This window comes from Micromesistius poutassou (assembly GCF_964030765.1).
Source record: "Micromesistius poutassou genome assembly, chromosome: 21".
In the NCBI taxonomy this organism is placed as follows: domain Eukaryota; kingdom Metazoa; phylum Chordata; class Actinopteri; order Gadiformes; family Gadidae; genus Micromesistius; species Micromesistius poutassou.
Window position 1 is genome coordinate 13028638 of NC_140291.1, and position 22793 is coordinate 13051430.

General features: G+C 50.1%; 1 protein-coding gene across 1 annotated transcript in view; it reads right to left on the bottom strand.

The window, feature by feature from the left end:
• Positions 1-22793, bottom strand: part of capn15 (calpain 15) — a 30568-nt gene that overhangs the window by 2694 nt on the left and 5081 nt on the right. The window contains 9 exon segments of the mRNA XM_084485613.1: positions 468-629; positions 1243-1395; positions 2127-2252; positions 4107-4330; positions 5248-5431; positions 6458-6666; positions 10328-11440; positions 11442-11813; positions 11872-12154. Of these exon segments, the coding sequence (XP_084341739.1) occupies positions 468-629; positions 1243-1395; positions 2127-2252; positions 4107-4330; positions 5248-5431; positions 6458-6666; positions 10328-11440; positions 11442-11813; positions 11872-12154 (2826 nt within the window).

A 22793-nucleotide genomic window follows, 5' to 3' on the forward strand; every position in this document is an offset into this window, starting at 1 on the left:
AGAGAAAGGTGTATAGAATACTCGGTGTGGCTGTAGAATGAACCCAGTAGTCATGACAACCATCGACCATGTACAAACGTCTGCTCCAGTGGGCAGAACCACGGCTCGGTTGAAGTCTCCCTCGTTCGTGTGTTGAGCGCCACATCGAGGAGCAGGGCAATCTGTTCAGAGCGCCTTCTTTTATTCATTTAAATAAAGATATTTGGGGCGAACTCACTTCATGAATAAAGCATAAAAATGCAAAATATATTATTTTTTATATATATCTATATATATATAACACGAAGAAGCGCGTGGATACATGGCCGTATCTAGATTTTGCCCCAGCCCGTCGGGTGCAGCCCCGATCACCTTTAACTCCTCCCCCAGTCTGCTTCCGTCCACGTGATTAACAGCGTGTGATCTGAGTGCGCTGATCTGCTGATGCGCTGAAATGCGCTTTAGTCTGGCGGTGTGGGCGGGGTTACCTGCTGCCCTCCTGGAACAGGGCCAGCTCCAGGGCCGTGCGCTCCAGCACGGTGAGCGCCGTGACGGTGATGGGCCCGCTGGCCCGGCTGGGGAAGCAGCCCTGCAGTCTCACCTCCTGCCAGTCCGAGTGGATCTTGCAGATGTCCACCGAGTCAAAGTACCTGCAGCGGGGAAAAACAACACGTCTCATATTGCGGTTCACACGGACTAACATGTGGACCTGGATTATCCTAAAGCCACTCCCAGGTCAAGTTGAGGACCCTCAGAGCGCACCTTCTAAAAGACAGGTCGTGTCATCATGTCTTTTTTCCACAAGAGAGAGACAGAGGGACAGAGAGAGAGAGACAGAGAGACAGAGAGAGAGAGAGAGAGAGAGAGAGAGAGAGAGAGAGAGAGAGAGAGAGACAAAGACAGAGCGACAGCGGGACAGAGGGAGAGAGAGGGAGAGAGAGGGAGAGACAGAGAGAAAGACTGAAAGACAGAGAGAGAGGGAGGGAGACAGAGAGAGATTTAAGGCAACATGGCCTACTACACTACCAGGGGTCTTAGAACATCTCAAACCCAAAGAACAGTCACCTCTCTCAGTCTCCTTGACAACAAAATCCGCAAAAACGAAGCACCTTAAGAACAAGCCTCCCTGACAACAAGCCTTCTTTCTAACCCATTTACTAAAGCTTTAGACAGACAAGAGAGACAAGCTCAGCCCAGTCACAGACAGACAGAGAAAGACACGCACACACACAAACACGTGGACAGACAGACAGGTAGGCCTACTTGATGAAGTCGGAGTACTCCATCCAGAACACGCCCTCGCTGCTGCCGTGAGCCATCAGCTCGTTGCGGAGGTGCTGCGGCCAATCAGACCACTCGTCCGACCAGCTCCCGTTCCACGAGAACCGCCCCCATGGATTACGTAACCGTAGCAACCTTCAAGAGTCAGAGAGATGGAGAGAAGGGGGGGGAAAGAGGGAGAGAGACGAGAGGACAGAAGGAGACAGGAAGGAAGAAAGTACATGGTCAGGTGTTTTTAAAATAACAAAGTAGTCCAAGTGACGCAGTGTGTGCACGGCCAATGTGTTGATGTAATGTTGACTTTAATCATTCTTTATCAAATGTGTTGATGAAATGTTGACTTTAATCATTCTTTATCAAATGTGTTGATGTAATGTTGACTTTAATCATTCTTTATCAAATGTGTTGATGTAATCTTTATCAAATGTGTTGATGTAATGTTTAACTCTGATCATTCTTTATCAAATGTGTTGATGTAATGTTTAACTCTGATCATTCTTTATCAAATGTGTTGATGTAATGTTTAACTCTGATCATTCTTTATCAAATGTGTTGATGAAATGTTGACTTTAATCATTCTTTATCAAATGTGTTGATGTAATGTTTAACTCTGATCATTCTTTATCAAATGTGTTGATGTAATGTTGACTCTGATCATTCTTTATCAAATGTGTTGATGTAATGTTTAACTCTGATCATTCTTTATCAAATGTGTTGATGTAATGTTTAACTCTGATCATTCTTTATCAAATGTGTTGATGTAATGTTTAACTCTGATCATTCTTTATCAAATGTGTTGATGAAATGTTGACTTTAATCATTCTTTATCAAATGTGTTGATGTAATGTTTATGTTGTTGTTGTCACCTGTATCCCTGGACGTCCCGTACGTCCAGGATGGAGTAGGCGTGTCGCGGTCGGAGGCCCATGGACTCATAGACGCCATCGTCCACCTTCATGTTGCCCCCACCGCACGACGCACCCATCAGGAACCTGACACACACACACACACACACACACACACACACACACACACACACACACACACACACACACACACACACACACACACACACACACACACACACACACACGAAAAGAAGGAATAGGTTAGCATCTCAGTGGGTCTTATTTAGACTACTTCAGTCTGTCTGTGGACGTGTCCTTCCTGCTGATTTACTCAAGGGGAAAAAGGCACTTTCTTTTCAATTTATTAAGAGCGTTTCAGCTTCCACTATTGTACACATATTGAAAGTCAGTGTAAGATGAGTTTTATATCCAGTCTGTGTGTGTCCACACCGCAGCTCCTCTCTAGCCACAGCGTTTTACCTCTTCTTCCTGTGGTAGAGTTTCTGGGAAGCACTTCCAGACAGTGAATCCTGTTTGATTCCATTTAAGTTGGGTTACTTTGTAAATGCCTCTAATGTGTATGTTTACATTTAGGGGATTTTTGCTTTGACACTTTTATCCAAAGCAACTCACAACCATTCACTCACACATTCACACAGACGGCAGAGTCAGTCACGAAGGGCGACAGACAGCTCTTCAGGAGCAGTTAGGGTGAGGTGTCTTGCTCAGGGACATCTCGGCTAGGAGGAGCCGGGGGATCAGACTAGCAACCTTCCGGTTACCAGTCCACCTGCTCCACCTCCTGAGCTACTGCCGCCCCTCATGTGTAGAAATACTGACCAAAAAGTGGCTTTACAGAGGAGTCTCCTGGGCAGGTTAACAGTGCGAGACACACACTCGCACCGGGATCAAGTCTTTAGTTCAGTGTCAGATCTCGTTTTGCAGCACGAATATCTGAGTACCTGAAAAAACATGGTCAAACTACATGAAGTGCTATTGAGATGTGCATCAGCTGCTCTTCATTACACTGAGGGTCATCACCGGAGCACTGCTGAATAGGGAAACGTCTAGCGGCCAGCTACTGAACACTGCCTACAAACCTGTTGGGAGTCCACCATATGGAACACATGGAGAGTGATAACGGCTAAAGAATTACATGCCCTGCCCCCAACATAACACAAGACGTATTTATTAGATAATTTGACCGTACATTACTTTACAATATGTTTGTAATGTGTGAGGTTTGCTTGAGGATTCATCGTTTACCCGAGTACAGTTGGCACCGCTCATCTACTCCGTTCAATAAACAGAAGTAGAACCTAGAAAGGCCAAAGCCATCGGTGAGTGACAGCCGTCGGTCATCGGTGAGTGACAGCCGTCCGTCATCGGTGAGTGACAGCCGTCCCTCGTCGGTGAGTGACATGCTGTGACCCCTGTGTGACGACCGGCCCCCCCCAGACGCATTGGTCTCGTGATCGGCAACGCCTCCCATTCACTTTGTATCGGATGTTTTGATTGGACATACAGTAGAGTACCATCGGACCCTGGTCTCCAGACCGCAGAGCTTAAGCACTGCCACCAAAAAACGTGTTGAACTCCCACCAGCCGCCACTAGAGGGCCGGGGGGGTGAAGGCACGCCGTGTGAGACTTTGTCTGGTCGGACCGGGCCTCAGACTACTGACACACTGACCGCTCTCGCTCATTTACGACCAATCAGGGTCGGAAATGAGCTTTCCGGATTGGTCAGGGTGAACCCAGCTGGGCTCGTCGTTCACATGCAGGCACAGCGCGGCACCATAGCTCCACCACAGGGGGGGGGGGGGGGGGGGGGGGGGGGGGGGATGCAACAGTGAGTGAGGGAGACGTTCTGCTCTCTCTCTCTTTTCAACACATCATCGTACCTACAGCAGCTTAACAAGGGGCTGCTGACATTCAGTCGAGTCTACAAGTCGGGTTCAAACGCGCAAGGTCGTCTCAGGTCAAGCCTGCCCCCTCACCCAGCCTCCTTGGAGCTCAGCATTTTGGCCCAGATGAGGTCTGTGTCGATGGCCTCCTCGCGGGGGTTGGTGGAGCTGACCTGCAGCATGAGGGAGTCGCAGGGCGCCCCGGTGAGCGTGGCCAGGCCCTCGATGGCCCGCCCCGCCTGCAGGGCGTAGTACGAGCCGTGGAGCTTGGCCAGCGCCTTCTCGATCAGCGCCACCCACAGCTGCTTCCTCTGGGCCTGCGGGACAAGACGCCGTCACTCCACTGTATACCGGTTATACTGGTGTACGTGTGTGTACGTGTGTGTGAGAGAGAGAGAGAGAGAGAGAGAGAGAGAGAGAGAGAGAGAGAGAGAGAGAGAGAGAGAGAGAGAGAGAGAGAGAGAGAGAGAGAGAGAGAGAGTGAGTGAGTGAGTGAGTGAGTGAGTGAGTGAGTGAGTGAGTGAGTGAGTGAGTGAGTGAGTGAGTGAGTGAGAGAGAGAGAGAGAGAGAGAGAGAGAGAGAGAGAGAGAGAGAGAGAGAGTGTGAGTGAGTGAGTGAGTGAGTGAGTGAGTGAGTGAGTGAGTGAGTGAGTGAGTGAGAGAGAGAGAGAGAGAGTGAGTGAGTGAGTGAGTGAGAGAGTGTGAGTGAGAGAGAGAGAGTGAGTGAGTGAGTGAGTGAGTGAGTGAGTGAGTGAGTGAGTGAGTGAGTGAGTGAGTGAGTGAGTGAGTGAGTGAGTGAGTGAGTGAGTGAGTGAGTGAGTGAGTGAGTGAGTGAGTGAGTGAGAGAGAGAGAGAGAGAGAGAGAGTGAGTGAGAGAGAGAGTGTGCGTGCGTGCGTGCGTGCGTGCGTGCGTGCGTGCGTGCGTGCGTGCGTGCGTGCGTGCGTGCGTGCGTGCGTGCGTGCGTGCGTGCGTGCGTGCGTGCGTGCGTGCGTGCGTGCGTGCGTGCGTGCGTGCGTGCGTGCGTGCGTGCGTGCGTGCGTGCGTGCGTGCGTGCGTGCGTGCGTGCGTGCGTGCGTGCGTGCGTGCGTGCGTGCGTGCGTGCGTGCGTGCGTGCGTGCGTGCGTGCGTGCGTGCGTGCGTGCGTGCGTGCGTGCGTGCGTGCGTGCGTGCGTGCGTGCGTGCGTGCGTGCGTGCGTGCGTGCGTGCGTGTGTGCGCGCGCCCCCCCCCTCCTACCTGAGAGAAGAGCAGGTAGCCGTAGTCGTCGCAGGGCAGCATGTCGTCCACCAGCACGGTGGTCCAGGTGCCGTCCTTGCACAGCCTCACCTGGTAGGCCCCCTGGGGACACAAGCCCCGCGTGATCATCACCCGCTCCACCAGCTCAGGCCGCTCCGCCAGCACCGCCAGCGCACTCAGGAACCTGGAGGGAGGAGGGAGAGCTTACACACACACGCACGTACGGACGTCCAGAGAGGAGGGAGAGCTTACACACACACACACACACACACACACACGTACGGACGTCCAGAGAGGAGGGAGAGCTCACACACACACATATACAGACACACACGTACGGACGTCCAGAGAGGAGGGAGAGCTTACACACGCACGCACGGACGTCCAGAGAGGAGGGAGAGCTCACACACACACATATACAGACACACACGTACGGACGTCCAGAGAGGAGGGAGAGCTTACACACACACACACAGACACACACACACACACACACACACACACACACTCACACACACGGACGTCCAGAGAGGAGGGAGAGCTCACACACACACACATACGGACGTCCAGAGAGGAGGGAGAGCTTACACACACACACACACACACACACACACACACACACACACACACACACACACACACACACACACACACACACACACACACACACACACACACACACACACACACACACACACACACACACACACACACACACACATCCAGAGAGGAGGGAGAGCTTACACACACACACACACACACAGACATCCAGAGAGGAGGGAGAGCTTACACACACACACACACATACGGACATCCAGAGAGGAGGGAGAGCTTACACACACACACACACACACACACACACACACACACACACACACACACACACACACACACACACACACACACACATCCAGAGAGGAGGGAGAGCTTACACACACACACACACACGGACATCCAGAGAGGAGGGAGGGGGAGTGGGGAGAGAGGGGGGTGAAGAGGGGAGATCTACCTCCCCAACCTCCTCCCCATCTACACACCACTGTGCTCTCCTAGCTCCCTCCCACCAGGGGAGATCACTGGGGAGGGGCCCTCTGGGGGAGGGGCCCGGTAGTGTAGAACAATCTCCCTGAACCCGTTCACTGAAGATCCCTCCGCCCCCCCCCCCCCCCCCCCCCCGAGGCACAGCCCAAAGCCACGTGTGTGTCCTCACCAGCAGTTCCCCAGCAGGCCTTGCAGGATGTCGGAGGGGCGGGGCGTGCGAAACACAGACCACTTCACTCCTCTGTCCTTGAAGTTGCTGCAGTTGATCTCGTGGGGGCGGAGCCACTTTTTGATTCGCTGCTGGACGCTGTCACTCTCGGGGAAGCCCACTGAGCTCGGACCGGGCGGGAAGCTGTCGTCCACAAAGTTCACCACGTTCTGGTGGAGAGACAGAGACAGAGGGACTATATGAATATGTCTGATTTCTATATTTTTTTTTTCACTCACTCACTCACTCACTCACTCACTCACTCACTCACTCACTCACTCACTCACTCACTCACTCACTCACTCACTCACTCACTCACTCACTCACTCACTCACTCACTCACTCACTCACTCACGCGCCTCAGTGCACCTGGCAGCGGCAGCCAGCATGGCCACCGCTGGCCCGGGCAGGTCCGCTAAAGAGGGCATTTAAGGGATCAAGATACGCTACCCGACACCCAGAGCTGCCCTGGAGCCGCCTGGCGCAGGGCCACCGGGCCCGGGCCCGGGTGTCGGACTGGACCCGGACCAAGACGGGGAGGGGAGGCGGAATGATCATTGTACACATGAATAAATAAACAGGACCCCTGTATGAAGGAACCTAATCCTGTGTCCTTGGCACACATAATGCTACCAGTGCCAGGCTAACCGGACCACACACTGGTTAGCCTGTGCTGGGTGGCGCTCTGGTGCCAACTGGACCACTATGGTGAGAATAGATTGTAGATATCAAGCTCTGTTCACCTCTTATAGCCCTCCCTGCTTCCCGCTCTCCATTCATTTTTCTGTGTCTCTCTTTAAAGTCTTTGCAAATGGCTTTCCGTCTCTCTCTCTCTCTCTCTCTCTCTACAGTCTGTCCGAATGTCTCTCTGCTGTTGTCTCTCGCTGGAAGAAGTCGATGCCGGTTGTCTCCGCTACAGCAGGGTAGATAATTGCTGCAGCTCTCCAGCTAAAAATACAGCAACCTCAAGTTCACCTCACGCACACGGAAGCGACTTCAAGATGATAATGGGGTGCTACCCTGCGGGTGTGTTTATGAGGAGGAGAAAAGAGGGGTCTCTCTCTCTCTCTCTCTCTCCCCCCTAGATATTGATAAGCGATGCGGGGGGGATCATCCAGGTTCATCGCTCGTCGTATAGTGTAAACGCAGCGTGAATTCTAATCCATGTGATGAGTACTATAAAGTGCCATACTGTCAGTAATGGATTATGGAGGTGAAGCAGTGTCTAGATATACAGTACAAACTTAGCATTTTATAATACTTCTGCAATAGGAAGGCGTACTGCAGTGTGTGAATGTATATATAGATCTATCTATACACACACACACACACACACACACACACACTCTATAAATTACACATCACAATATAATCTTTCCAAACAATCCTTAGATCAAATCTTCCTGTCATGTTCTGAGAACCTATCAGGGGGCAGTAGATGACGGGAATCACACTGTGAGTAACCTGAGCACGTCACCACAGAACCACTGCTACTAATGCTGATATGCTCATATGAAGGATGCCATCTATCTTCCAGCCAAGCGGCAGAGTGACAGGCCACAAGGTTGCCAAGGGCTACAATAGAAGCGGCGCCAAACTGCCGTGAGTCAGACCAATGAGCAGCTCCAAGCAGACAAGGTGACCTCCATGACCCCGCCCGCTGCCCAGCGCTGACTCTGGTCTGATGCAGTGGGTCTCCTCGTGGGTTAAAAGGTCCTCACAGAGATCACTGGATTCAATCAAAAGCTAAATACAAGCACTTCATTAACGCCGTCACTTCAGACTGCTGAGAGAAAGTTCATTGTTTTTGACCTTATAATCATTAGCATATTTTTTTTTAAGACAAACTTAATGAAATGTTTTCCTTCGGATCAGATGAGACTTCGTCAGGTGAGCCAGAGGCAGTGAGGTGTGGTTGAGTCTACCCACAGGGGTCGTCTTCGCTGATGATGACGTTGTCAACACCACCAACAGCTGCTCCTCCTGCCCCGTGTGGGACGTCTTCTTCTTATGGGTTCACCTTTCTGCTCTCAAAACAACTCTCAGGCTAAGAGGAGCTCCAGGTGGGGATGACGGCCATCACAGGCTACGCAAACTAAAGCAAACATCCGTAAACAGCTTCTCTTGGCAGGCTGTCGTAGACAGACCGGTCGAACCGCCAGCCTCTTCAAACAGATCGGCTACGACGCCTTAAAGGGATAGTTCAGGATTTTGGACATCGGGTCTCATTTCCAAGTGAGCCAGTGTGTTATTTATCATTGGAGACCGTTTTCAACACGTTTCATTCAGTCCTTGCAGAAATCGCTGGTGCTAGGCTAGCGCAAGTCGACGGGAACTGCTAGCCTGCCAATAAAAACTGTTTTACCCACTCACCTGATGGAAACCAATTATAATGCCCGACTATCGATGTAAATGTCTGTGTTGATAGAATATTAGAAATAAAACTATCCTTGCATCGCAATGATCACATTACATTTTGGGGGACTACTTTCTCAGCAGCGGCGGAATTTCACTTTGCTCCGGTGTAGCAACCAATTCATTACAGCAGAAGGTAAACAGAGAAGCGCACTCCAGGTAATATCAGTCCGCCGCTGCCGTAGCTTGCTTTCAACTACAGGGATTATAAACTAAATGCATTGCAAGGATACGTTTATTTCTAACACTATTCTATCAACACAGACATTTACATCGATAGTCAGGCATTATAATTGGTTTGCCTCGGGAGTGGGTAAAACTGTTTTTATTGGCAGGCTAGCAGTTCCCCTCGAGTTGCGCTAGCCTAGCACCAGCGATTTCTGCAACTAGAAGGACTGAATGAAAAGTGTTGAAAACGGTCTCCAATGATAAATAACACACTGGCTCACTTGGAAATGAGACCCGATGTTGTTCAAAATCCTGAACTATCCCTTTAAGCATGCGTGTGAAGACACATTGTACAACACACTCAGGGTGATGTAATGCTATTTTCTCTGCCCTAGAATGAATATGCCGTTTCAAGTGTGCCAAAACCTTTGGAAGGTTGTTTTTACAAAATGTGTGCTCTAAGGAATGGTTGAAGAGCCAACTGCTTTCCAACGGCTAGATAATTTGTTTGTTTGACTTTTTGTCCATTCGTATATGTTGTAGTTGTTATCCCCATGTGCTACAGGTTCTGTGTTGTGAGCAGATCTTCCTTACCAGCTATTTCCCCTCGCTATTGGATCCTGGTTGCATCATGTACCAAAGCTCCCAGCCTCACCACTACACTATCCTAGGCTCCAGGAAGCTAAAAGGAGGAAGTCAGGCAGCAGTGCTTGGTTTCTGTTTACAGTCTGCTACCAAATGTGGGGGGAAAAGAAAACTATCTCTTTTGTTAAAAAAAAGAAAAAAGATTTATAACACAATATTAGCCATTTACCGACTTATGGAGTCAGTAGACATAGTTAATAGTACTGCTGACCTCAGGGCAGGCTACCCCATCAAAGAAAGAGTTCAAAAGCCTGGAGCGATATCAATCTCGTGGGACTTCAAAAACCGGGAACCCTGCTAGAGAGCATCATATTATTAAACCATTAGGCTCACGATCATCTCCAAGATCGATCCAACTCCCAGAATGTCGCCAGGTCTTCACTCATGTGAGTGAATCCAGTGAACACCTCCTCCTCCCCCCCTCGTCTCGTGGAGACAATCTTCCACCAAGCCCATCAGGGCAGTGGTCCCGGCTTGGAGGGGGTTGCAAAGCATGCGCGAAACATTCATCTTCAGACCGAGCCCATGTGCAAGACCACACGCATCACACCGTCGACAGCGAGTCAGTGTTCGCGTTACCCCGTTCCACGTCACGCCTCTTACCTCCTGACAGAAGCTGACGATGTTCTCCCAGAGCTCCTTGGCCTCGCCTTCGTCGTTGCGGCGCCGCGCCTCCACGTGCATGCTCTCCCGCCTCTTCAGCGGCTTGGCCACCTTGCGCAGCGTCAGGTACTGCTGCGGCGTGTGGCACGCCACGCAGTTCTTGGCCGGGCCGGCGTTCAGCAGCGTGCAGGCCGGACACGCCCACTGCCCCGCCTTCTCCAGAGAGGACGAAGATAAGGAGGCGGAGGAGGAGGCGGCGGCGGGTGGGAAGGCGCGGCCCTGTTTCCTTGCCTTGTGACCAGAGGAGGAGGACGACGACGACGAGGGGGCGTTGGAGCACGAGCAGGTGGAGCCGCCGGCCCCCATCGGGGGCCCGTGCAGCGGGCAGCAGCGCGGGGCGCCGGGCGCCTCGCGGTCCTGGAAGCCGTGCAGCTTGGAGGAGCCGCAGGCCGAGCACTGGGAGCTGCCGGTGGGGTTGTGGAGGGTGCACTTGGAGCAGGCCCAGGTGCTGAAGTCCGGGCTGGAGGGGCTGGCCGGGGTGAAGCGCACCGCCTCGCAGCCCACCAGGTCGATGAGGTCGGCGCCCACCCGCGAGCCCCGGCACCCCTCGCACTTGGACGCCCCGCCGGGGTTGGGCAGCGAGCAGCCGGGGCACTTCCAGGTGGAGGACGACGACGAGGTGGAGGTGGAGGAGGAGGAGGAGGAGGAGGAGGAGGAGGGGAGGTGGGCCGGCGGGTGGTGGTGGTGGTGCTGGTGGGGGAGGGGGTGCAGCTCCCCCTCCTCCAGCACGCTGAGGCGCTTCCCCGGGTAGGGCGGCTCCTGCGGCTGGGCCTGGTGTTTGGGTTTGCTCCGCAGCTGGGGGCAGGGCTGCGGGGGCGCGGTGGCGGGCGAGGGGGAGGTGGGACTGGGGGAGCCGCCGCCGCCGGTGGTGGGGGGGGGCCGCCCCGTGGGGGGGACCTCCCGCCGGCTGCGCGGCACGGGGTTGTTCTGGAGGGAGGAGAAGGGGGTGAAGGGGGAGGCCAGGCCCTGGGGAGAGGGGTGGGGGGGCTCCAGCGGCTCACAGGGCGGTGGGGCCGGCGGCGGGGAGTCGTCCGTGAGGTCGATGAGCAGCGGGGGGGGCGGCGGCGGCGGCGGCGGCGGCGGCGGCGGGCGGGACGGGGAAGCCCAGCAGCAGGGGGGTGTGGACCTCGGGGACCACCAGGGCCTCGGGGGGGATCTTGGGCAGGGAGAGCTTGCGGGGCCCGCCGCACGCCGAGCACGACAGCGCCACCGCCGTGTTGTGCAGCGTGCAGCGCGGACACGCCCAGCCGCCGCCGCCGCCGCCCGCCTCCCCGCCGCCCTCGGGCCGCCGGGGGGCCGCCGCCTCCTGCTGCTTGGGGGGCGGGGCCTGCTGCCCGCGGGGCTCCAGCAGGACGGCGGGGGCGGCGGGGGAGGGCGGTTCCAACACCGCCGGGGGGAGCACGCCGTTCATCATCACCACCGCGGGGGCGGTGGGGGAGGGGGAGGGGGAGGGGGAGGCATTGAGCGGGGGCGGCGGGGGGGGGGGCGGTGGCGGCGGGCGGGGGGGCGGGGGCGGGCCAGGGGCCGAAGCCGCACACGGAGCAGGCCCCGGAGCCCGGGGGGTTCTTCAGGGTGCAGCGGGGGCAGGCCCAGCGCTGCTCCTCGCCGCTGCTCAGCCGCAGGATGTGGTTGAGGTCGGGCTTCTGGCGCGGCGCCTCGCAGATGGAGCAGCGGGGGGCGCCGCCCGCGTTCAGGAAGGTGCAGCGGCCGCAGGACCACTCGCTGCCCCGCGCCACCGTCGCCATGGAGCCCGGCGAGTGGGAGTGGCTAGACGAGGGAAGCAAGGGTTACTATACTGCGTGTCATCTTCCTCCACTGTGAGGCGCTAACATTTGCAATAAATACATCAAATATGTATATAACAAGTACTCACTCATTCAAAAAACATGAACCACCATAGAAAAGGTGCAGAGGTTTTTGAAGTTGCAGACCACACTTATTAACGAGAACAGAGCTGAGCCTGCCGGCCCCACTTTAATGATTCATTTGAAAATATTGAACTCATTTTAATGTAATGTAAATACCCTGTGACTCTACTGGATTTTACAAGCATATGAATCAATAATTTAGAAAACGACTACATCTCAATTGTGGACCCCAGAGACCACGGTGAAGGAAGGACAGGATAGAAGGCCGTGATAGAGACAGACAGAATGGAAACACACAAAACTAGCAAACAATGGAGGAGCTGGAGACAAACAAATCCCATGGGTAGAATCAAGAGAGCATGACAGAGAGCGAGAGAGAGTCAGAGTCAGTGAGACAGAGAGAGAGAGAGCGAGAAGGAGTGCGAAAGCGAGAGCGAGTGAGAAAGCCAGAGAGTGAGAGAGACAGACAGACAGCAAGAGAGAGAGAGAGAAAGCGAGACAGACAGACAGACAGACAGAGAGAGAGAGCGAGAGAGAGATTAGTGAGTGCAGGGAGTTCAGGTCTGCCTCCTGGGTTTATGAGGGCAGTACAGCCAGGGAGGAGCAGAGGGGAGAGGAGAGGAGGGTGGGGAGAGGAGAGAGGCGAGGGCAGGAGATAAGTGGAGTGGGGGGTGTTAGAGGAGAGAGAAGAGGAAACAAGAGAGGTCGGAAGAGAGAGGAGAAGGGAACATTAGAGGAGGAAACCAGAGACACCAGAGGAGGAGAGGAAAGGAGGCTTGAGACTACAGCAGGTCAAATAGAGGTTGCATCAATCAAAACCTAAGACAGCTCTTCTAAAAAATGATGAGTCCCCATGACAAATTTACATTATTAAACATTCCCATAAATTCATAATGATTTCAAAAGTACCAAAATACATTTCTCAAATAAAAAAAAGGAAAGACCGGAGCCGGAGCTCTTTCCCATCATTCCTACAACTCATCAGCCAATGGTAACAAGGCCAAGACAACGGTGACAACTGGATCTGTTCTGCAAATACAGGGGTTCTGTTCTGCAGCCTGGCAGTATCCCCCGCTCACTCTTAGCCCTCCAATATATCTGTTCAAACAACCAACCCCTCTCTCCAAGGGATTACCAACAAATGAACTATTACTAGACTACGACTAGCTGACACTCTAGCTCAGCCAACAAAAATTGCCTATATACCCATCTAACTTACTAGCTTCCAAACAACCTACCTACATAGCTAGTAAGCCAACTAACTCATCATTAAGAAGCCAACTACCTAGCTTTCTAGCCAATTAGCTAGATATTTATATTTAAGTCAACTAGCTAGCAACCCAAATAACTCATTAGCAGGCTAACTATCTAGCTTACTTGTTGTCTACCTAACTAGCTAGAGAGACAACAAACCAGCGAGCCAATCTAGCCGACTAACTAGCCGGCTAGCGTACTGTGCATCAGTGCAGATGATCGGTTTAGAAATATTTACCTGTAGAATCCTTAGAAAGGTGACACACACACACACACACACACACACACACACACACACACACACACACACACACACACACACACACACACACACACACACACACACACACACACACACACACACACACACACACACACACACAGTATCCCTGTGCTGTGCCTGCTGCCTACATACTCTATGGCTGGGTAATTGCCCTTAGTTCAATTCCATTAAACCCTTTCTGAACTTGGCCGGCACAAGGGCCCTGGAGAGAACTCTCCAAGACCTCCTCTACTCCTCTGTTCCCCCCCCCCCCCCCCCCCCAGAGGTAAAGGGCCGAGAGAGAGCATGAAAGAGAACTAGTCTAAATGTGGTGTGTGTGTGTGTGTGTGTGTGTGTGTGTGTGTGTGTGTGTGTGTGTGTGTGTGTGTGTGTGTGTGTGTGTGTGTGTGTGTGTGTGTGTGTGTGTAATGTTTCTTTGTGTGCGTCCCTTTGTTGTGGCAAGTCATTAGGGAGGGCTTTGCCAGTGCATCGGATACAGCCAATCATGGAATTACATGGCCAACAAAGTGAGGCAGGGCTTTCTCTGTCCCTGCTTGACCCTATACTACCCCTCCTCCAGCCCCCCAGGGCAGGGCAGTGCAGGGCTGGAGAGGAGTTCACCTACACTCAGAAGCCTCCATATCTGAGGATTTCACTTAGCACAAGCACAGTGGGGATTGAAACTGGTAAGACTGGCAGCCTTAAAGACTGGCACTTGAACCAATACGTTAACAGTTTATTTGATGGTGGTTTACGATGTGGTGAATATTGGTTCTTCCATTTGATTGGATGCACCCTAAGCTAAATTACTATTGCTATCTAGTATTAAACATAAAGGAGGTATTTTATTATTCATAGCTGCAGAGAATATCACTTTCTATGTTGATGACTCACTGCAGAAATTCCCATGGTACCCATCTGAACTGGCCTTCGAACCCAGGCCAGTGGGAATGTTATGGTGGCAGGAAACCAGTTTGCTCAACACTGGACCAGTACAAAATGGTACAGGAACCAGTCACTTTGTGTTTTGAGTTTGAACATTTGACAATGAAATAGGATCTGGTCATAAAAATAACATCTCAAAAAAACATCCTTAATATTATAATGTACACGTCAGACCAGCAGACAGACAGAAGGAGGGAATATTAAGGCTAGATAATGGTATGCTTTCAGAAGTCTGGAAACTTTCATACATATAGAACTGGAATTATTTGGCATGCGATTACAGTTTACGTGTTAGAGATGTTGTGAGGACATTTTTCCCGTTTTGATTGCTCTTCCTGCAACTGTTGTCATCCAGTTCTGTGAATGTGAGTGGAGCCAGCCCGGAGAACACACTGAGCCCCACCATATCAAATCATCTCTCATTAATTCTTAATGTTCTGTTTTCACAAGGAAGACATCTTCCCTGAGAACCACACCAGCTGTTGTTGACGCATCTTTCCAGGGTAAACACTGATAAATCTTTGGCAGATGAACCATGTTTACCTGATCCACACAAGCACTGCGTACACCGGTGAGAGAATCCATACGCACACAATCCTATAGCCACCTAGCATGGCACAGCTAACCTCGGTACACCCAGAGTTTAGCTGTGAACCGACATGAGAGCACATGCCACCTAGCATGGCTAAGCTTAAGCTGCTACGCCCAGGGATCAGCCAGGGAAGAATAAACACCATACATGAACAGGGCTCAGCAGAGCAGTGGTATGGGAGTACGGGGTCAGTCCAACCCCATCCAGGAAGGTCACAACCCCATCTTGTTAGGTCATGTAGAGATATATACAGATATACTGTATATAGCTAGACGTAGGCTATTTATTTAGAGAGGGAGATGGGTGTTGAGTGATAGCTGCTGAGATAGATAGGAAAGATTAATAAGGTATAAATTCTAGTACAGATAGTTACTTATCCAAATTAACACATGCCACCAGCGAATGACAGATCGATCTCACCATTTGGCATATACAAAAATGCAGGCTTACATATATTTAAAAAAAAATGGTTAGCCAGTAAATGTTTCCCTTCTGGCAGGTAAAAAGTAAAAATACTAAAATCTAATTTGGACCCTGAGGAAGACACATGGTGATGGCTAGTGCAAGAAAGTGAGTCTACCTGTGGGTGACAAGGTCTGTGCCAGTCCTCTGTACAGTACACATTTACCAATCCCTGTACCTGACAGGATGTGACAGCCCAGCACACAGGAAGCCGAGATCTGCCTGTACTTCTACAACATCCTACCCGTCATCATCATCCACATCATCCCACCTTCATTGCAGAGGGGAGGGCAACCAGTCTGTTCAACTTAACCTCAAATCACACCCAACCGAGACAAGGGCTGGCCAGGCTGGTGCCCATTCACAGCAGCCTCGTACAACCGCCTACAACCTGTTTATACATGTCAGTCTGGCTGCGAGCCGATGAAAAGCCTCTTCCAAAAACAATCATAGGACTAACCAAGGGGAGGGAATTCATGACGAACAAGGAATGCAGCAGTTTTCCAAGTAAAAAAAAAACAATGGCAGCAAACGGACGAAAGTGTAGCAATCTATGGAGCAATGAAAACAGAATAATCTGCAATAGACGATGTTAAAAGATTAACATAAATCTGCACAGAAGGCTTTTCTCAGAAAATATGTTTTGCTTTACTTCCAACCGGATTCAGTGAAGAGAGTTGGTTATTCAATATGATACGTTGGAGTTTTTTGAACAACGTAAGACAGCACTCATATTTGGGAATCATTTGCTGCCCGGGCCAAGGCCAGACTGATCGTTGCAAAACAATAACTGGACGATCTTGTTAGGCCAACAGTTCACTGACTGAACACTTCATAACGAGGTGTACATATGTCAATTAGCGTGAGCGTGGCCAGCCTTGGCTGTAGGTTGGCGCGGGGGGCTGCCTGATTATCTTCATGCTCACAGTGCTAGCGACACTGGCACGGGTCCTGGTTCCCATCGTCGATGCCATTCTGCAGTCTGAGGGGTCGGCAGAATGATAAGCTGCACTAGCGGCTGGTGTAGCTAGCTGGCAGAAGAGGTTTGCTGGTGGTAGTTGGACTCGCATGTGTTAACCATTAGGGTTGGCCAAGGTATTAGGCCATCCTTAAAAATATTTGATAAGATATATATCTTTTTTTTTTTCCCTTTATGTCCGACCAACTTGCCAGTTGTAAACTTGCATTAAGACAGACTGTTTTTTTTTTTACTCTTCAAACAACTAATGAAAATACAATAAAACACTATTAATTATATTTTATTAAGTATTATGAATATAAATTGCCTACATACATACACACGTAGGCTACATTCTTTCTTTTATATAAAAACCTGTGGCGTCATCTATGATTATGTTTACACCATTGGTTCGCTTCATTTCATTCACTGTTATTGGTTCGCGCTTGTCTGTTATGATGGCTGCGGCTGCAGTAAAGAAAATGTTCACTGTTCAAAGTTATACGGGTTCGGGCATCGTAGCAATACATTTAAAAAATGCATTGAAATATCTCAACACCGCTATAACGTGGCACGAAGTTCTGGAAGATCTGTGCCCAGATCTTTACCCATCCCTTCTCCCCTCGAGTCTAACGGTGACCGTGGTCTTCATAACCTGCATCAGAATGGTTTGCAATGGTGCGCCTAAAGGCAGAGGTTGGAGACCCACTCAGTGTCATCACGTTGACTGACTATGGTGAACGTCAGCCATCGACTGACGTCAGACACAGTCAGTCAACATCGGCCGACGTCAGCCATCGGCTGAGGTCGGCCGACGTCAGCCATCGACCGACGTCAGCCATGGGCCGAGGTGCGCCTGGCACACTGTGGGCCTCCAGAGGACGGACTTCAGGGTACGGTTACAGGCTCCACCTGCCAGGGTGTCACCGGCCAATCGGGTAGCAGAACTGGGGATCCCTCCACACTCCTCCGGCACTCGTGTTCCTTCTCAAAGGTAAACCCTGGTGGGTAGCATTTCATTGCCCGGCTCTACTGGTTCATCGTCAAGCCAAGAGGACTGTAATATAGTGGCATGGCCGTTTGTCATAGCTCCACCCAGGCTACACTGGCACCTGCTCTGGGGAGTCATGAAGTTTTACTTCATGTTTCTTACATTATAAAACTTAATATAGAGGCTTACCATTATGGGGTCAGTTCAGTCTGTTAATATTAATAATTAATAGTGAATGCACAGAGAAGGATTCACAAATGTATTTTGTGATTTATATATAAATGACTCTCTTCTCACAAATACATTTCAATGCACACACAAATGGATATTGGTATGTATAAATGTAAAATAAATCCATAAACAAAAATAAGTTTCACAAACACATTTCTGATCCACACACAAATGTGTCTTGTTTTAAATAAATGTAATTCATACTTTGCACGTGACGTCACAACGACTGGCTGGCGGGCAAGAACTCCAGCAACAAAAACTAGTAACCTGATCAGGACGTCGCCAGTTTTACCACACGAACGGTCATTAGGTTCCTCTCAGTCCAAATACCGTTGTGATGGAAATATTAGTTCAACGGGAGCATTTGTGCCAGGCATACACATGGCAAACTGACAAATTAGACATATATTTTTGTACGGAATCTCCCTGCTTCTGAAATGCGCGAACATGCTTTTGATAACATGACGGTGTGCAGTTGTCTTGCAACTCGGAAAAAGATTCTTCAATTTTTGTTCTGTGTTTAATATCATGCCCCGTTTAAGGGTTAATTTTTGACCTCTGTGTTTTAATCTCTTAACGTAAATTGATTGAAATTGTCAGTTAATTTACCGTTCAACATTGTTGCTGATTGGGCAGTTTTGGTGGTTAAATAAACCAAGGATTCATGAATTCGACATTCACCTCCGACCTGTATGTGAAAACGTTACAATATATATACAATACTTACTTTAGACTTCACATTCCTTCACATACCTTAAATATCCAAGCGTTCTGTTTAAAGTTGGTTCTCTTCTATGGTTGGTCTTAGCATATGGATCGAACCTGCCCCTCACTTCAACTTGCTTCGGTTACCATTTACAGTATTTATTTTTATCTTTATTTAGTTAAAAAAAGTGAATGCATGAATAGTTGATTATTTGATCGACCTGGTGACTCAAGAGAGGAAGCGTCAGAGTTGGGTAAAGCTCGACCACATATTGCAATAGCAGTGATACAATCCTATTTCACACATTTCATCATCAACATTGGACATCATATTCAACCCATGCTCTCTTCTCTCAAATAATTGAACACGCGTGCCTAGATGTTATAGCATAGCACATACCCTGCCCCTCCAGACTCTCTCCTAATCACTCCCCCCCCCCATCACCAACATCACTACACTAACATCACTGTTCCACCAAATCTGGAAACGTAACCTCAGGGAAATAAAAAATAATAATAAGGGGTCAAAACAAGAACGTCAACGTGGTACGAGGTAAATGAGGCCAGTCCTTAGGAGCCAGACAAGCTGCATTTTATTTACACAAACAAATGTGCCGCCCTGCACTGTACAACTGAAAGCCCACACAAAGAACCTTTTCAAACACCAAGTACACTTGACTCAAAGCAGCTGAAGGCCAGTCTTTATGTTGGGAGCAGGGAGGGGGAACACACATCTCCAAAGCGAGGACATAAGGAGCGCCTTGTTGTGAACGTCGTCATGTGTCCAAATGATGCAACAGCTGGGGCTCCGGGCTCCCCGGTTCCAGAGAGGAACGATTGTCAGCAGCGATGACTCAACAGTGGAGGGTTCCTGAATCTAGGCCAAGCCGAAGAACACATGACCGCCAATCCAGGCTACCAAGGAGCCTCAGAGAGAGAGAGAGGACAGGGACTGAGAGACAGAGAGAGCGAGACAGAGACTCAGATAGAGGGCAAGATAGATGAAAACAATTGGTGTGAAATGTCCTTAATAATAGCAAATACTCGACACAAGTTACCAGATAAACAATGCTGCTGCAGCCCCAGTGTGGATGTGGGCTCTAACCCCTAGATGTCCCCACAGACACTCCTACACCTGGATCGTGTTTCACCAGGGGTCCTGGGGGCTCTTCCTCCCTCTCTTGCTGCGGGGGGAACGCTTTAGAGGTGGGCAACGTTTCACCAGAGGAAACGGCCCTGCTGGGTTACGGCGTGGCGACCCACAGGAGAGAGGGAGCAGGGAGGAGAAAGGCTGGAGGGAGAGGGGTCTGCTAACGAGCTGACGGACTATATAAAACATAGAGCCATCACAGCACATGTCAGGGGGCCATATCCACTGGGATCAGGCCAAGGCATTTTGTCATTTCATTGAAATAAATGTTCAATGAAATGAACATTTAAAAGTGTTTTTTAAATATCCTCTGAAGACTATAATAGTCTGAAAATAATTTTCAGACTATTATAAGGACTACATTTGTGGTGCTGGGTTTGATGCTAGTCTATGCTGAGATGCTGCCTGAATGCTGCCCAATGCTCCTCTCAGGCATGCGCTGTCACCCCACGTTTGTCCTGAGGGAGTACTTATGCCGATTAGCACCGTTACACACTGCCGAGTGTCACCTCTTGTGTGGGCCATTGAATTCTTGCAAAATGCTTTTATTGTGCTCCAAAATACCGTAGTTCACCTGAAACTCTTTCTTAATGCAGCTAGAACCAAGATGATGATAACACCCAGTGTTATCACTAGTGCAGAATTAGTGTGACAATCACAAAAACAGTTATTTTAATATAGGACTTAAAAATATATATAAAAATATAATCTCCCAATACTTTATTCTACAGATCAACAGTGGGTTACCCACTTCAACAATATTCCTGACAGTAATGCATTATATATTCTGGTTTTATTTTGAGCGAATGGACCTCCTACTGTTCTGACAAATCTTTCCCCCCATCTCCATGGAGATGGAGAAATCAGATCAAAACAAACTACCTCCGCCTTGCTTTTCTGACTAACGACACAAAAGTTTGCATCACCGTCATCTGCAGAGATTTTGGCAAGTAAACAATAAGTAACACACACTATAATAAATGGTGAGGTGTGCGTTTGTTTGTTTCCTCTGCGATCACAAGGTCAGAGGTCGGATCACCTGGGCAGAGCTGGCTACGGTGGTATGCTTTGAGGAGAACAGGCTGGTCAGACCAACCAATGATTCAAAAACCGGTGAGCAGCGGGGGACCCCATGCTGAAAGCTAACTGTAGCCTCAGTGTGTCGGCTGGGGAAACAAGGCTGATTGGAATGGACCCCGTTTGTGTTGTAAAGGGTCAGTTTTATCCAAAAATAGAACCATCAGGTGGACATAAATCGACAATGCTGGTGCTTGGTTTCTATTACGGCTGCTTTATATATGATTTGAGAGTTGTAAAGAGAGCGAAGGAAAGAGCTGCAAGACCAAATAAAATAAACACTTCGCTCGCTCTGCCCTCCCTGCCTATGTTTCCCTGCCATTCAGGGATGATGCATTTTTCACACCTGTGCTTGCAAGATAGACTCCCCAAACCAGTGAGTGAAGAGATGTACACTCATACTCTAAACATATTGTCCCAGCACATGGCACATTGGCACTCACTAATTACAATGATGGATGGCTTTGGCTTTTCTCACAAGATAAACTTGACTAACAGCTCTTACCTACAGCATCTAAGAACCACGCTCTAGGCCGCTCGGCCCTATAACTGTTTTATGTAGCTCTAAATATCACAGGTAGAATGTTAAAAAGTGTATACAGATGTGCAGCCAACGTGTAGAACCACACACTTACTAGGACTAGACTCCAATGTGTGTCTAGGTGATGTCCCTCCAGAAGTACTTCAGAATGCCACTGAAACTGTGTTCAAAGAACAGCACATAAAGGTTGGTTCACCTACATCACATATCCGTCTGCTGACTATTCCCATGATACATTGCTATGACACGCTATGACACATCACAGGCCTGTGCGGACAGAGGAAGCGCCGCCGTTTCCATAGCACACCCTGTTGCTATGGAAACGGTATCTCTTAACAAGCCCAACGGTTTCCCTTGAACTCTCAGTACTAGAAGTAATTTCCTTTTAGCGCAGGACAGAAACTGGAAAGGAAAGACCTGTTCCTTCATTATTTGACTCCCAACAGTGCTAGTGTCTGAGACGCAACGTGGACACGAGTGTCATAAACTCTAGTCGGAGAAGAAACAAGTGGACCGAAATGTAATCAACTCAAACATGGGACGCATATGAAACGTCCCATCGCCTTCATTCTCTGCAAAGGAAAAACGATCCCTTGCAGAGTGTGTGGCCTCATGAGGACCCAGTTGGTCTGTTGTAACAAACAGGGCAGAAGGCAAAAACACCATCCCACCCAACAGCGACCCTGCTGAGGATAATCTCTCAGCTCCTGGTTGTTTCCAGATCTCATGTGGTCACATCTGGCCGGGCCTTGCCTGAACACGTTAGCCTCGCGCCGCAATGTGCCAGTCTGACAGCTCCAAAGAGCACGGCTAGAAGAGAGGTGTATGCATACACTGAGCGCACACGCACACACACACACACACACACACACACACACACACACACACACACACACACACACACACACACACACACACACACACACACACACACACACACACACGTCTGGGAGTCTGCCTGCCGTGCAGGAAAATGACTGCATGTGTCTGACAGACCAACAGAGGGAGAGAAAGACGGCGATGTTGCGATGTTGCCATGAGCCACTGTATGATTGGCGAAGGGGGAGCCGCTCTGTTGCCATGGTGATGGTGAATGCAGAGGAAGAGGGCTTCCCGGAACAACAAGAGACGATTTTGAAGCAGACCTGTACTGACCGAAGAAGCTCCGCCTCCAACACACCCTGTTGCTATGGAAACGCTATCTCTAACAAGCCCAATGTTTTCCCTTGAAATCTCAACTACAAGTCTGTAAACAGGAGATTCTAATTTGATACAGGACAGGTCTTTTACAGTAAAGTAAACCTTTCATCACCCTCAGGCTCTCCTAAGCCTCGAGCACTGAGCTAATCGGCTGTGGCTTTGACAAGAAC